Source organism: Mobula hypostoma, chromosome 13 (assembly GCF_963921235.1).
Source record: "Mobula hypostoma chromosome 13, sMobHyp1.1, whole genome shotgun sequence".
In the NCBI taxonomy this organism is placed as follows: domain Eukaryota; kingdom Metazoa; phylum Chordata; class Chondrichthyes; order Myliobatiformes; family Myliobatidae; genus Mobula; species Mobula hypostoma.
The window spans coordinates 67,000,270-67,013,461 of NC_086109.1; the positions used below are offsets into that span (position 1 = coordinate 67,000,270).

The window sequence follows — 13,192 nt, forward strand, 5'->3', positions numbered from 1 at the left end:
TATATTTTAAAAATTGAGAAGTATCCTGCTTTCACTTGAGCTTGGAGAATCCACAGTTCCAAGGTTGCTGCTGTGTATTTTTTGCTGGAGAAAGAAATGAAGAATTAGATGCAGAGTTCCTCCTTACAGGACACGTTTGGTATTGTTTGCTGATTTTTTTTTTTGATGGCAGAAATAGCGCTATGGAATGTCTTAGATGTGAAGTATATGCATATTGTCCGTATCCATAAAGATTCAATAGAGATGCAAAATTTGCGTTGGATTGCAATAGCTTTTCTGAGATTTGTGAAGGAATATTTCATTTTTAAGCAAAGGCAGAACTACAATTTTCATTTAATCTTTGGATGTTCAATAACATCTGCATTCAAATATTTGTTGTAGTGTTGTATAGGATGGATGATGCATTTTTATAAACAACGAATACTACCTTTTAATGCTCGAAGTATTCAGGAATTGCCAAAGATTTATCTGGCTTGAAAATGACATTTAGTATTATATTCAGTTGATTACCTAGTTTCCAGGCACAAACAAGAGAAAATCTGCAGATGCTGGAAATCAATCCAAGCGACACACACAAAATGCTAGAGGAATTCAGCAGGCCAGGCAGCACCTATGGAAAAGAGTACAGTTGATGTTTCAAGCTGAGATCCTTCAGCAGGACTGCAGAAAAAAGATGAGTAGAGTTAAAGGGGGGGGGGAGGAGCACAAGGTGATAGGTAAAACCAGGAAGGAGGGTGAAGTAAAGAGTTGGGAAGTTGATGAGTGAAAGAGATACAGGGCTGGAGAAGGGGAAATATAATAGGAGAGGACAGAAGGCCATTGAAGAAAGAAAAGGGGGGAATAGCACCAGAGGGTGGTGATGGGTAGGCAAGGAGATGAGGTGAGAGAAGGAAAAGGGGATGGGGAATGATGAGGTGGGGGGGGGATTACCAGAAGTTTGAGAAATCCCATCAGGTTGGGGGTTACCCAGACAGAATATACGGTGTTCCACCAACCTGAGTGTTGTCTCATCGCGACAGTTGAGAAGGCCATGGATTGACGTATGGGAATAAGAAGTGGGATTAAAATGGATGGCCATTGCAAGATGCTGCTTTTTCAGGCAGACAGGGTGTAGGTGCTCAGCAAAGCAATCTCCCATTATATAGATATACAGGATGCCACACCAGGAGCACTGGATATAGTGTCACCTCACCTAGAAGGACTGCTTGGGGCCCTGAATGGTGGTCAGGGAGGAGATGTAGGGGCATGTGTAGCATTTGTTTTGCTTGCAAGGATAATTGTCAGGAGGGAGATCAGTATGGAGGAGTTGCTTAAGGAGCAGTTGTTGCGGAAAACAAAGTTTGGGGAGAGGAATGTGCTTGGTGGTGGGATCCTGTTGGAGATGGCAGAAGTTGCAGAGAATTGTACTGGCTGCGGAGGCTGGTGGAGTGGTAGGTGAGGACAAGAGGAACCCTGTCCCTGGTAGGGTGGCGGGAGGTTGGGTGCGTGAAATGAGAGAGATGTGGTTAGGGCGGTGTTGATGGTAGAGGAAGGAAAGCCCCTTTCTTTTAAGAAGGAAGACATCTCCTTTGTCCTGGAATGAAAAACCTCATCTTGAGAGCAGATGCAGCTGAGACAGAGAAATTGAGAGAAGGGGGTGGCTCTTTTACAACTAACAGGGTGGGAAGAGGTGTAGTCCAGGCCGCTGTGAGAGTCTGTTTGTTTATTATAGATAAGCTGTCTCCAGACATAGACAGAGAAAATGAGAAAGGAAGGTATCAGGAATGGACCAGGTAAATTTGAGGACAGGGTGGAAATTGAAGGCAAAGTTGATGAATTTGACAAGCTCTGCATGGGTGCAGGAAGCAGCATCAATGCAATCCATGCAATGTAGGAAAAGTGCGGGATGGTCACCAGTGTAGGCTTGGAACATGGACTGTTCCACATAGCTGGGACCCATGCGAGTGCCGTGGCAACTCCTTTTGTTTGAAGTGGGAGGAACTAAAGGAGAAATTATTTAGAGTGAGGATAAGTTCCACTAGTCGGAGAAGAGTAGTGGTGGAGGGGTACCAGTTGGGTCTGGTGTCCAGAAAGAGACAAGCTTTGAGGCCTTCCTGGTGGGGGTTGGAGGTCTATAGGCACTGGACATCCATAGGAAAAATAAGATGATGGGAGCCAGGAAACTTGAAATCATTGAAAAGAGCCAGAATGTATGAAGTGTCACAGATTTAGGTAGGAAGGGACTGAATTATGGGGGAATAAAACAAGAGTCCAGGTATGCAGATACGAGTTCAGTGGAACAGGAACAAGCTAGTCTACGCTCTGTCCGCCAGAGAAAGCAGGATCTCCCAGTGGCCACACATTTTAATTCCACATCCCATTCCCATTCTGACATGTCTATCCACGGCCTCCTCTACTGTAAAGATGAAGCCACACTCAGGTTGGAGGAACAACACCTTATATTCCGTCTGGGTAGCCTCCAACCTGATGGCATGAACATTGACTTCTCTAACTTCCGCTAGGCCCCACCTCCCCCTCGTACCCCAGCTGTTACTCCTTTTTATGCACACATTCTTTCTCTCACTCTCCTTTTTCTCCCTCTGTCCCTCTGAATATACCTCTTGCCCATCCTCTGGGTCACACCCCCCCCCGTCTTTCTCCCTAGGCCTCCTGTCCCATGATCCTCTCGTATCCCCTTTTGCCTATCACCTGTCCAGCTCTCGGCTCTATCCCTCCCCCTCCTGTCTTCTCCTATCATTTTGCATCTCCCCCTCCCCCTCCAGCTTTCAAATCCCTTACTCACTCTTCCTTCAGTTAGTCCTGACGAAGGGTCTCGGCCTGAAACGTCGACTGCGCCTCTTCCTATAGATGCTGCTTGGCCTGCTGCGTTCACCAGCAACTTTGATGTATGTTGCTTGAATTTCCAGCATCTGCAGAATTCCTGTTGTTTAGGCAGAAATGGGAGTTGTGTGGTGTGGGAACTATGAGGTTGGTGGCAGTGGATGGGAAATCCCCAGAGCTAATAAGATCGGTGATGGTTACAAGTAACAGGGTGGGAAGAGGTATAGTTCAGGTAGCTGTGAGAATCCATGACATGAAATGTCAACTGTCTCTTTTCATAGATGCTGCCTGGCCTGCTGAGTTCCTCCAGCATTTTGTGTGTGTTACCCACAATGATGCGTATCCGTAGGCTATATTAGTATATTGTTAGAAACTACTCGACCAGAACAATCAATGTAATTGTTTTGAGGTTACAACTTATTAAATTTGACACTATTAACCAATGACAGACCTAGTCAACTGTTAAACAGCAATGTCATTTCTTTAACATGTTCATTTGCAGATCCTGCCCTTTCACTGACATCTGTACAGTGCCTAGTAAGAGTATTCAGCCCCAAACATTTGTTCACATAAATATTACATCTAGGGATTTTGATCAATTTAACTCCTAGATATTTTTATTTGTGAATCACGTGGCCCTTTTTTCATAGTAGATCCCAAAGTACAGGGAAATTGTAAAGCACAAAAACGAAAACAAAAACTGAAATGTCGGCCGTTCAAAAGTATTCATTACCCCTCCCCCTTGCTCAGTACTTAATTGAACCACCTCTCACAGCTTTTACAGCCAGTAATATTTTGGATAAATCCCTAATAGCTTTGCACAATGTGATGGAGCAAGATTTGCTCATTCCTCTGTGCAAAATTGCTCAAGCTATGCCAAGTTAATTGGGGAGCGGCAGTGGACAGCAAACTTAAGGTCTTGCTGGAGATGTTTGATTGGGTTATGGTCAGGAATCTAAGTGGGCTACTCAAGGACATCAATTTTCTTCATTTTAAGCCACTCCATGGTTGCTCTGACAGTGTTGCTTTAGGTCGTTGTCTGCTGAAAGACGGAACTTCCTCTCCAGTTTAGGCTTCCTGACAGAGACTGGCAGGTTTTTATCCAGGATCTCTCTATTTAGTAGCATTCATCTTCCCATCAATCCATACCAGATTTTCAGTCCCATAGCATAATGCTACCTCCACCATACTTTACAGTGGGAATGGTGTTACCTGGCTGATGCGCAGTATTAGATTTATGCTGCACATCCCACTTGGTTTTGAGAGCTCCAGTTTAGTTTCATCTGACCACAAGACCTTCCACATCTTTACAGTATCTTCAAAGTAATGCTTTGCAAAGTCTTTATGGGCAAAGGTATGTTTTTCTTAGCCAGGACTTCTTCCTTGCCACTCTTACATAAATACCCATTCTGTGCAAGGCCTTGGAGATTGTGGAGCCATCTCAAGTTGCAGCCACTGCCTTCTGCAGCTCACTCAGAGTGTCTGTTGACATCATAGTAGCTTCTCTTACAAGTGCCATTCTTCTCCGGTGATTAAGTTTATAGGGCAGCCTGACCCATGCAGTGTGGATGTAGTTTCATGATGGACTGCACTGAGTTCTGTGGTATGTTCAGTGCCTTTGAGGTGGCCTTGCGCTCTTTCCCAGATTTCTACCCCTCTATCTTGTCTTGAATGCTTTCTTTGTCTTCATTTTAGTTTGATCTGTTGCAAATCTACTGTACTGTTGGATCTTGCAGAGAGGGGATATTTATTATGAAATCACTGCATCAACAAATTGGGTGAATTGGTAAGGTAATATAGTATATTGCACCTGAGGAAAGTTAGCATATTAAGTACAAAGGGGACGAATACTTTCAGCCTCACAATTTTGGTTTTTAATTTTTAGTAAATGGTTGACATGTTTTGGAATTTCTTTTGATGTGACATGATGCACAATCTTTTGTAGATTAGCCCAAAAAATCCTACTTCAATATATTTTAAATTTAGAAATAAGAGTAAAGTGTGAAAATAGTTGTGGGGGCTGAGGACTTTAAGGCAGTACAGATTTGTCTTACACCAGGATCCGAATTTGTAAGCTTTTCAAAGACTGAGTATGACCTTCAATTTTTTTATACATGGCAAGAATTATTACAGCATTTAAACCCATTTAGAGCAAGATATTCTTAATAGTTTAAATTTTAGTAGTTAAATGATTGGATTACGTGATTAAGTTGCCTTCATTTGAACAGATGCAGACAAGCGTATTAAAGTGACCAACCCTGTGGTTGAAATGGACGGTGATGAGATGACCCGCATCATTTGGGCTTTTATCAAGGAGAAGGTAGGATTCTTTGCACATAATTTTGACTGTATAACTGGTGATAGTCCTTATTCAGTAATTTCTTTGATGTCAAGAGCTTTGGCGTAGGCTGAAGATTTGAGTTTTTCTTATAAAAGTAACAATTCTCTTTGGGTTTGTTGTTTTAGTTGAGGGGTAAACACTTTTCTAACAAGATGTTAGCAAGCAGCAAAGATCGTGTGTCCTCTGTACTGTGTGCCATAGCCATGTAGTCATAGATTGGGGCATGCATATTTCGATGTTACTAATTTAAACCACAAAGCTATTTAAACAGAGAATTTGAATGAATACCCCGACGGAATAAGATGATTACACATGACATTCCTACAGAATGGCTACAAGGTGAAGGAAATCAATTGGGCCTTAGAAGGGCTGATAGAAAAACTAGGAAACCTTACAATGAGGAGGAACCTGTCGCTACAGCCTGTCTTCCCTAAATTTCCATGGTTTCTGGAAGGATCGTCTGGATCCTGAAGAACTACCAGATTATTACCACCCACAGACCCGTAAGGAAGCTTAAATCACAGCTCATGCTGGTCAAAGATGACCTGGGACTCGGGTCAGCTGACGCTTACAGGATTCCCTGTGAATGTGGAGCAGTGTATATCAGCCAGATGGGACACACATCAGGGAGCACGGGAGTGTATCTGTTTGGGTTACCCGGAGAAATTGGCGGTAGGAGAACATAGGACTGACTTCGGCACTAAACTACTGTGCCATGCCAATGGCTTTTGGGACTGCCTGGTAAAGGAAGCCATTGATATAAAACTAGAAAAGAATTTTAACAAAGACGAAGGTCTCACTCTAAGTAAGAACTGGAATTTGATTGTAAACAAGATGGGTGAACGGAAACCTGATTCGATGAGGACTAACCAATCAGGATCGAAGGACTAAGGGGATATAAGTACCACAGGGCTGGATATGCCCCGGCATCTCCCCTGAAGAGGGCAGAGCTTGTCATCAGAATGTTGGTTATAATCGATATCTGTGCCTGGCTGGAAGCCAAAGAGTTGATTCTTTGAATGAATACATTTAGATGGGTGGAGTTTTGTTCCTGAAGGGAGATTGACAATTTTTTTGAATGAACTTGAGTATACAGATAGAGTCTAATGATGTAACCACGGACAAAAGAACAAATAAGGGTTTAGTAGAGAATAAGCTGGGGTGAGAGTGGAACAAATGCAGGAGATAGAAGTCTATCTAATTCAAGTTGTGGTTGAATGTTTGGTTCTGTGGTCAGATAAAATGCTGAAGTTATTGGCTGTCAAATTGTTTTAGAAAGAGCTGATAAGAACATGGGGTGTGTAGAAAGGAATGCAAAAGGCTTGTGGATTTGTGTTCTCACTGATCAGCTAGAGGAATGTGTGATCTGTTGACAGGGTGCTTGGAGGGAAACGCTCAAAATTTTGAGATTGGAGCACCATAATCGGACATGTGGCAGTTGTAGGGTGAAAAAGGAACATGTGTGCGTCCGTATGGATACAGTTGTAAAAGGTCCAAAATGCATAGAGGTCCACAAGTACGTCAAAGTAGTAAAGGTTGAGATGTTCTTTACCATTAAAGGCTAAAATCTAACTTTGTTATCGTTCAGTCTGTGACATTCATCTTCCTACTAGGATGCTGGTTTTTAGTTCTCCATCATTGTTGTAAAAGTACTGGATTTGTAATTGGCTTGATTGTAATTGAGCAAGGTGGTGGTAAGAGTAGTGTTATTCTGTTGGTAATAATATGGATGAAAAATGCAGATGGGCTGATTTGTGAGTCTGCAAATTAACTATTTAGCATGTCCTGACCAGGTAAGTTACTGTATTTTCTTACAACAATTTTGGAAGGTAGTTAATCTACAAACCCACACTGCTTTGGGATGATGGAGGAAACCAGAATGAATAGGAGAAACTCATTTGGATTCAGAAATCAGTTATTGCTTTTTATGAAAGAAATGCATGCTTTGGAATTGCAGATGGAATCTGCACTGTGAATTGTCATAATGCACTGTAAAAATAGTGCATCTTTACTAAATCATAAAACGACCTGACTAAGTTTGATAAAACGTTTGATAGCTGATATGTTTTGTATATGTGCAAACCTTGTAAAGTTCAAAGTAAATTTTATTATCAAACTCCATATCACCATATATAACCCTGAGATTCATTTTTTGTGGGCATACTGAACAAATCTAAAGTATAATAACTGTAACAGAATCAGTGGAAGACTGCCAAAGTAGGGTGTTCAGTCAGAGTGCAGAAGACAAACTGTGCAAATACAAAAAGAAGAAACAATAATAATAAATAAATAAGCAATAAGTATTGACAACATGAGATGAAGAGGTCCTTGAGAGAGTCTGTTGGTTGTGTGAACATTTCGGTGATGAGGCAAGTGAAGTTGAGTGATGTTATTCCATTTGGTTCAAGAGCCTGATGGTTTAGGGGTAATAATTGTTCCGGAACCTGGTGGTGCAAGTCCTGAGGCTTGTGTACCTTCTTGCTAATGGTACCAGCGAGAAGAGAGCGTGTCCTATGTGGTGGGGATCCTTGATGGATGTTGCTTCCCTGTGACACTATGCCTTGTTACTCAAAGAGTATGCAGGTTTGCAATATTTTAATCCTAAGAGAATTTTTTTTTCTGCAGCTCATCCTTTCCAATGTTGATGTGGAGATGAAATACTATGATCTGGGATTGCCACATCGGGATGCTACAAATGATCAAGTTACCATTGATTCTGCATTAGCAACCCAAAAGCATCACGTTGCTGTTAAGTGTGCTACAATTACCCCCGATGAGGAGAGAGTAGTAGGTAAGTATTTTATCCTCTCAGCTTAAGTTTGTAATTCCAAGTAAATACTAATTTGTATTACTTCTTGTAATTTGTATTGCTGAAAGTGTTTCAGTTCAAGATTTACATTATAATCACTGCATAATTATGATCTCTGGTGCCTCTTTAATTAACTTCTGAAATTTGCTGACCCTGCCAGTAGTTGGATATAGTTGGTTGTGACGTTAGTCTTGGTTATGTGGTAGTAGCCTTGCATTAAATCAGAAGATGAGAGTTCATGAGCTATTTCACCTTCTGATTCAAACTGTCACTTCAGTGCTCTGTTAGACCCTTTCACTCTCACTGTCTTGATGAAAGGATTGACTGCTCTTTCAAGTTGATGTAATAAAACCATAAGATGTAGGAGCAGAATTGAGCCCTTCAGCCCTTCTAATCTGTTCCACCATTCGATAACAGCTGATTTATTTTCCCTCGCAACTCCATTCTCTTGCCTTCTCCCCATAACCTTTGACACCTTACTAATGAAGAACCCGTCAATATCCATTTTAAATATACCATGAGTTGATGAATGCAACCATCTGTGGCAATGAATTCCACAGATTCACCACCCTCTGGTTAAAGAAATGCCCACTCATCTCTGTTCTAAAGGGACATCCTTCTATTCTGAGGCTACTCCCTCTGGTCCTAGGTTCTCCCACTGTAAGACACATCCTTTCCATGTCAACTCTGGACCTTTCAATATTAGTAGGTTACAGTGAGATCCCTCTCATTCTTCTAAACTCCGGCAAATTCAGGCTTGGGCCCATCAAGCACGGCACATATGTTAACCCTTTCATTCCTGGAATCATTCCTCTGGACACTTTCCAGTGCCAACACATCCTTATTTATGGGGCCCCAGATTGTTCACAGTATTCCAAATGCAGTCTGACAAGTGCTTGTAAAGCCTCTGTATTACATCCTTGCATTTATATTCTAATCCTCTTGTTGTGAATACTAACATTGCATTTGCCTTCCTTGCCACTGACTCAACCTTTAAGGAATCCTGCGCTAGGACTCCCAAGCCCCTTTACACCTCTGATTTCTGGATTCACTCTCCATTTAGAAAACAGTCTTTGCATTTACTTCTACCCAAGTGCATGACCATATACTTTCCTATACAGGTTTCCCCCCCGCATCCGAAGGTAGAGCATTCCTATGAAACGGTTCGTAAGCCGGAATGTCGTAAAGCGAAGAAGCAATTATCATTAATTTATATGGGAAAAATTCGTGAGCGTTCGCAGACCCAAAAATAACCTACCAAATCGTGCCAAATAACACATAAAACCTAAAATAACAGTAACATATAGTAAAAGCAGAATGATATGATAAATACACAGCCTATATAAAGTAGAAATACTTTTCCACAATCATTGCCGCACTGTTCTCTGTAGCGAAAATCTCATGCAAGTGCTCTCGGCAAAAGCACGGTGCAAGCACTCTCCAGTAACCTTTAAGCTATGAAGCTGCCAAGTAACACGTAATAATACACAGCCGATATAAAGTAGAAATAATGCATTACAGTGTAGTAACACTTACGAGAATCGGGAAGACATCAAGCACACTGATGATGGTGTGTTAGGCTGAGTCGTCGGAGGTCGGGGTGGTGCAGTGGTCCCCACCCTCTGGGCAGCGACCCGATACCGATCCGTGAAGAGTGCAGTCGTACAGCGGTAGCTGGAACGCACTCAGCACATCTTTAAGAAAAAAACCGAAACAAACAAGCTAATTAATTAGGTGCCGACCGTCATCTCGTCGTCTGTTTCCATCAGGGCAGGCAGATCATCTTCTATGTCTGCCTGCCTCGATGTCGAAGGTCGAGGTTCATCGTCTGCTGTGGCTGATGTGGAAGGCTAGTTCTTTGTAAGCACTGAAACCATCCTGCAAATATGCCCTAAACTGACGTACCCTTTCAAAACTAAAGTTGTACTTTATCATTGCAGCGAAAATCTCACGCAGTTGCTTCACGTTCAGTTCCTGGACAACTTCACTTTCGGCTACTGCATTCAGTTTTGATTGTTATCATTTCCTCTTCCAATTGCATCAGCTCTTCAGCTTTCAGTTCTTGGAAAACCTCTTCAACATCATCTTCATCAACTTCCACAAGCCAAACTCACTTTGTCCTTACTTCATTCACCACGATCAAAACGCTTAATTATGTCTAGTTTTATGCTAAGTGTAACACCCTTACGAGCTCTTTCAGGCTTTTCTGATACCTTAGAACTGATCTTGCAAACGGCTGCTCACAGGCACGTGTTTAAGCAATGCTGGCTAGAATGCAGTTCCAAATCTGGGGGAGAGCGGCTGCTCGGGGCGCGCGCTGCCTATTTTCGTAACAGTGAAAATGCCTTCTGTTAGCGAAAACAGGGAACTAATGTAGGTCTTTCGTAACAGTGAAGTTTCGTAAAGTGAACGTTCGAAAAGTGGGGGACACCTGTACTCTATTCCATCAGCCACTACTTTATCCTTTCTCCTAGTCTGTCCAGATCCTTGTGTGGACTCCCTGCTTCCTCATCAGTTCTGTCATCTAGATAATTAATGTGTAATATGAAAAGCAGAGGACCAACAGCACTAGTCACTAGCAGCCAACTAGGAAAAGCCCCCTTTATTCCTACACTTTGCCTCCTGCCATTCGGCTAATCTTCTGCCCTTTCCCTTTACTAAAGGTATGAAGGTGCCAATATAAAATGAACTATTGGGCATTCTCCATGTTTTCGATTGTCTGCTCATCTATTAGTCCTAAATATGTATCGTTAACCTATGAAATACCAATAACTTAATTGTATTTGTAAAGGTCATTGAAAGACTGCAGCAGTCTGAATTATCTTTTCCTTCAGATATTGCTGATCAACCAACTACTGAACCAGACCTTGAGCTTTCCATCTTACTCCACCTTGTCTAGTGAAGGGTACAATCCTGTGCAAAAGTCTTAGGCATCTTTGGTCTTTTATATTAGTTTCGTTTTAAATGTCTATTTTTGTCTTAGTATGTCAACGGAAAAGAGCAAATTTTAGATTTTCACGTATTCCATTTTCCAAAAAAAAATTAAATGTAATGGAGAAATGTTTGTATTTCATTAAAGAAAGTAGCAAATTAAGTAATAAACCATTTTTCAAATAAAAACTTGATTACTTTGTAGGTATCAAGCTCAGTGCATGAGTAAACAAAGATAACAAACAGGATGCTAATGATCAATTACATCATGAGTTGAATGAACTAAACTGATTAACTGAAACAAAACATGTAGAAGGAATCAAACTGGGTGAAGGACAAACAAACTAAAAGTGAGAGTGTGGCAGAAGTGACAGTTTAACCTTCAACTCATCAATTCCTACTCCATGGCAAGAGTGAGCATAGCAACAAGATACAAGGTGGTCATCCTGCATCAGCAAGGTTGCTCCCAAGCAGAACTTCTGTGGCAGACAGGAATTTCAAGCTGTCAAAGTTCTTTTGAAGAAGCACAAAGAAGCGGGCAAGATTGAGGACCAGCAACACAGTAGTCAGCCATGGAGACTAAATGCAGCAGATGAGAGGTACATCAAAATGACATCCCTTTTAAATCAGAAGAAGTCCAGCACTGCTATCAACTCTGAACTCACAGAAATCACTGGCACCCAAGTGCACTCTTCAACAGTCTGGAGAAGTCTTGGCAGGAGCGGTCTTCATGGAAGCGTTGGTGCCAGAAAGCCATTCCTCCAAACTGGAAACAGACTCACCTATGCACCCAAACACAGGACTGGAGAGCTGAACAATGGCAGCAAGTGCTCTGGACTAACGAGTCAAAATTTGAAATTTTTGGCTCAAACAGGAGATAGTTTGTCTTTAGAAATTACATTGAGAGCATTATATGAATAAGACACTGCAGCCAACAGTGAAGTATGGCAGACACTCCCTGCAGATTTGGGGCTGCATTTCTGCAAATGGAATTGGTGATCTGGTCAGAACTAATGGAGCCCTCAATACTGAGAAGTACAAGCAGATTTTCATCCATCACACAATACCATCAGGGAGCTGATTGGTTCCAACTTTATTCTGCAGCAGGACAATGACCTCAAACACACGGCCAAGGTCATAAAGAACTATCTTCAGCGAAAAGAAGAACAAAGAGTTCTGCGACAGATGGTACGGCCTCCACAGAGCCCTGAACACAAAATCATCAAGGTTGTCTGGGATTACCTGGGACAAAGTCTGCAGCAGAACTGTGGCAAGTTCTCTCAAGATGCTTGGAGCAACCTACCGGCTGATTGTTTTTCTTATGAAACAAGTGTACCTAAGAGAATTGATGCAGTTTTAAGGCAAAGAGTGGTCACATCAAATGTTGATTTGATTTAGTTTTTTACTGTTTACTGCTCTTTATAGTAATTTTTTTGATATTTTGAAACATCTCATTATTTTTGAAAATATCTTCACTTTACAGAATGTTTTTACACGTGCTTAAGACTTTTGCACAGTACTGTACATCAGCAGATAGCTAGCCAAAGTAGCTGTACTGCTAAAAGCAAGTGCAAACTGATTATGCCAGGGGTTTTTTAACCAATGTAACATTTTTAAAAGATCAACTTGAAGCAAACAAGTTCAAGCAATTGTTTAATAGTTCTACGCTTCATTCAAGGACACACATAACATCTACATGATGTTGATCTGAGAAAAACATTTGTGATATCAGTGAAGAATATTCAGAAATGAAATAGGCAGGAAAGAAATACCAGCTTATCCTAAATTTGAAGCCATTCACAGGGAGGTATGAAGCGTCAGAACTATAGAGCAAATCTGAGTGGGAGTGATACCAGTTTTTCTTGGAATTAAGTCGCAATTTAATAATGATACAAAAATATAATACTGTCCGAATCATTACAAGGGTGCAAGTTTTCCTCGCTCTTAAAGTTATAGCAAATTCTCGTTATGCAAAGGTGCATCCATCTATATAAAGACTGTATGGATTGCACGGCATTTAGCATTTCTTACTTGCAGGTTTAGGGATCCTGGCTTGATCCTGATCATGGGTGCTTAGTGTGTGTGATGTTTTGCACATTCTCAAATGGGCTGGTACTCCATTTCCTCCCATCTCACCAACTTGTGCTGAAAGGTTACTTGGCTATGCCTTGATGTAGGAGAGTGACAAAAGAATTAAAGAAGTTAATGGGCATAATAGAATGAGTTGAAGTTACAGAGCAATGAAGTGGGAATGTGACTGATTTCTCCCACCTGGTTGCTGATGTGGTCTC

General features: G+C 41.5%; 1 protein-coding gene across 1 annotated transcript in view; it reads left to right on the top strand.

Annotated features, from left to right (window-relative positions):
• The window catches only part of idh2 (isocitrate dehydrogenase (NADP(+)) 2), a 34,824-nt gene that overhangs the window by 9,263 nt on the left and 12,369 nt on the right, over positions 1 to 13,192 (top strand). The window contains exons 2-3 of the mRNA XM_063065886.1: positions 5,049 to 5,140; positions 7,787 to 7,952. Of these exons, the coding sequence (XP_062921956.1) occupies positions 5,049 to 5,140; positions 7,787 to 7,952 (258 nt within the window). The remainder of the gene's footprint in view (positions 1 to 5,048; positions 5,141 to 7,786; positions 7,953 to 13,192) is intronic.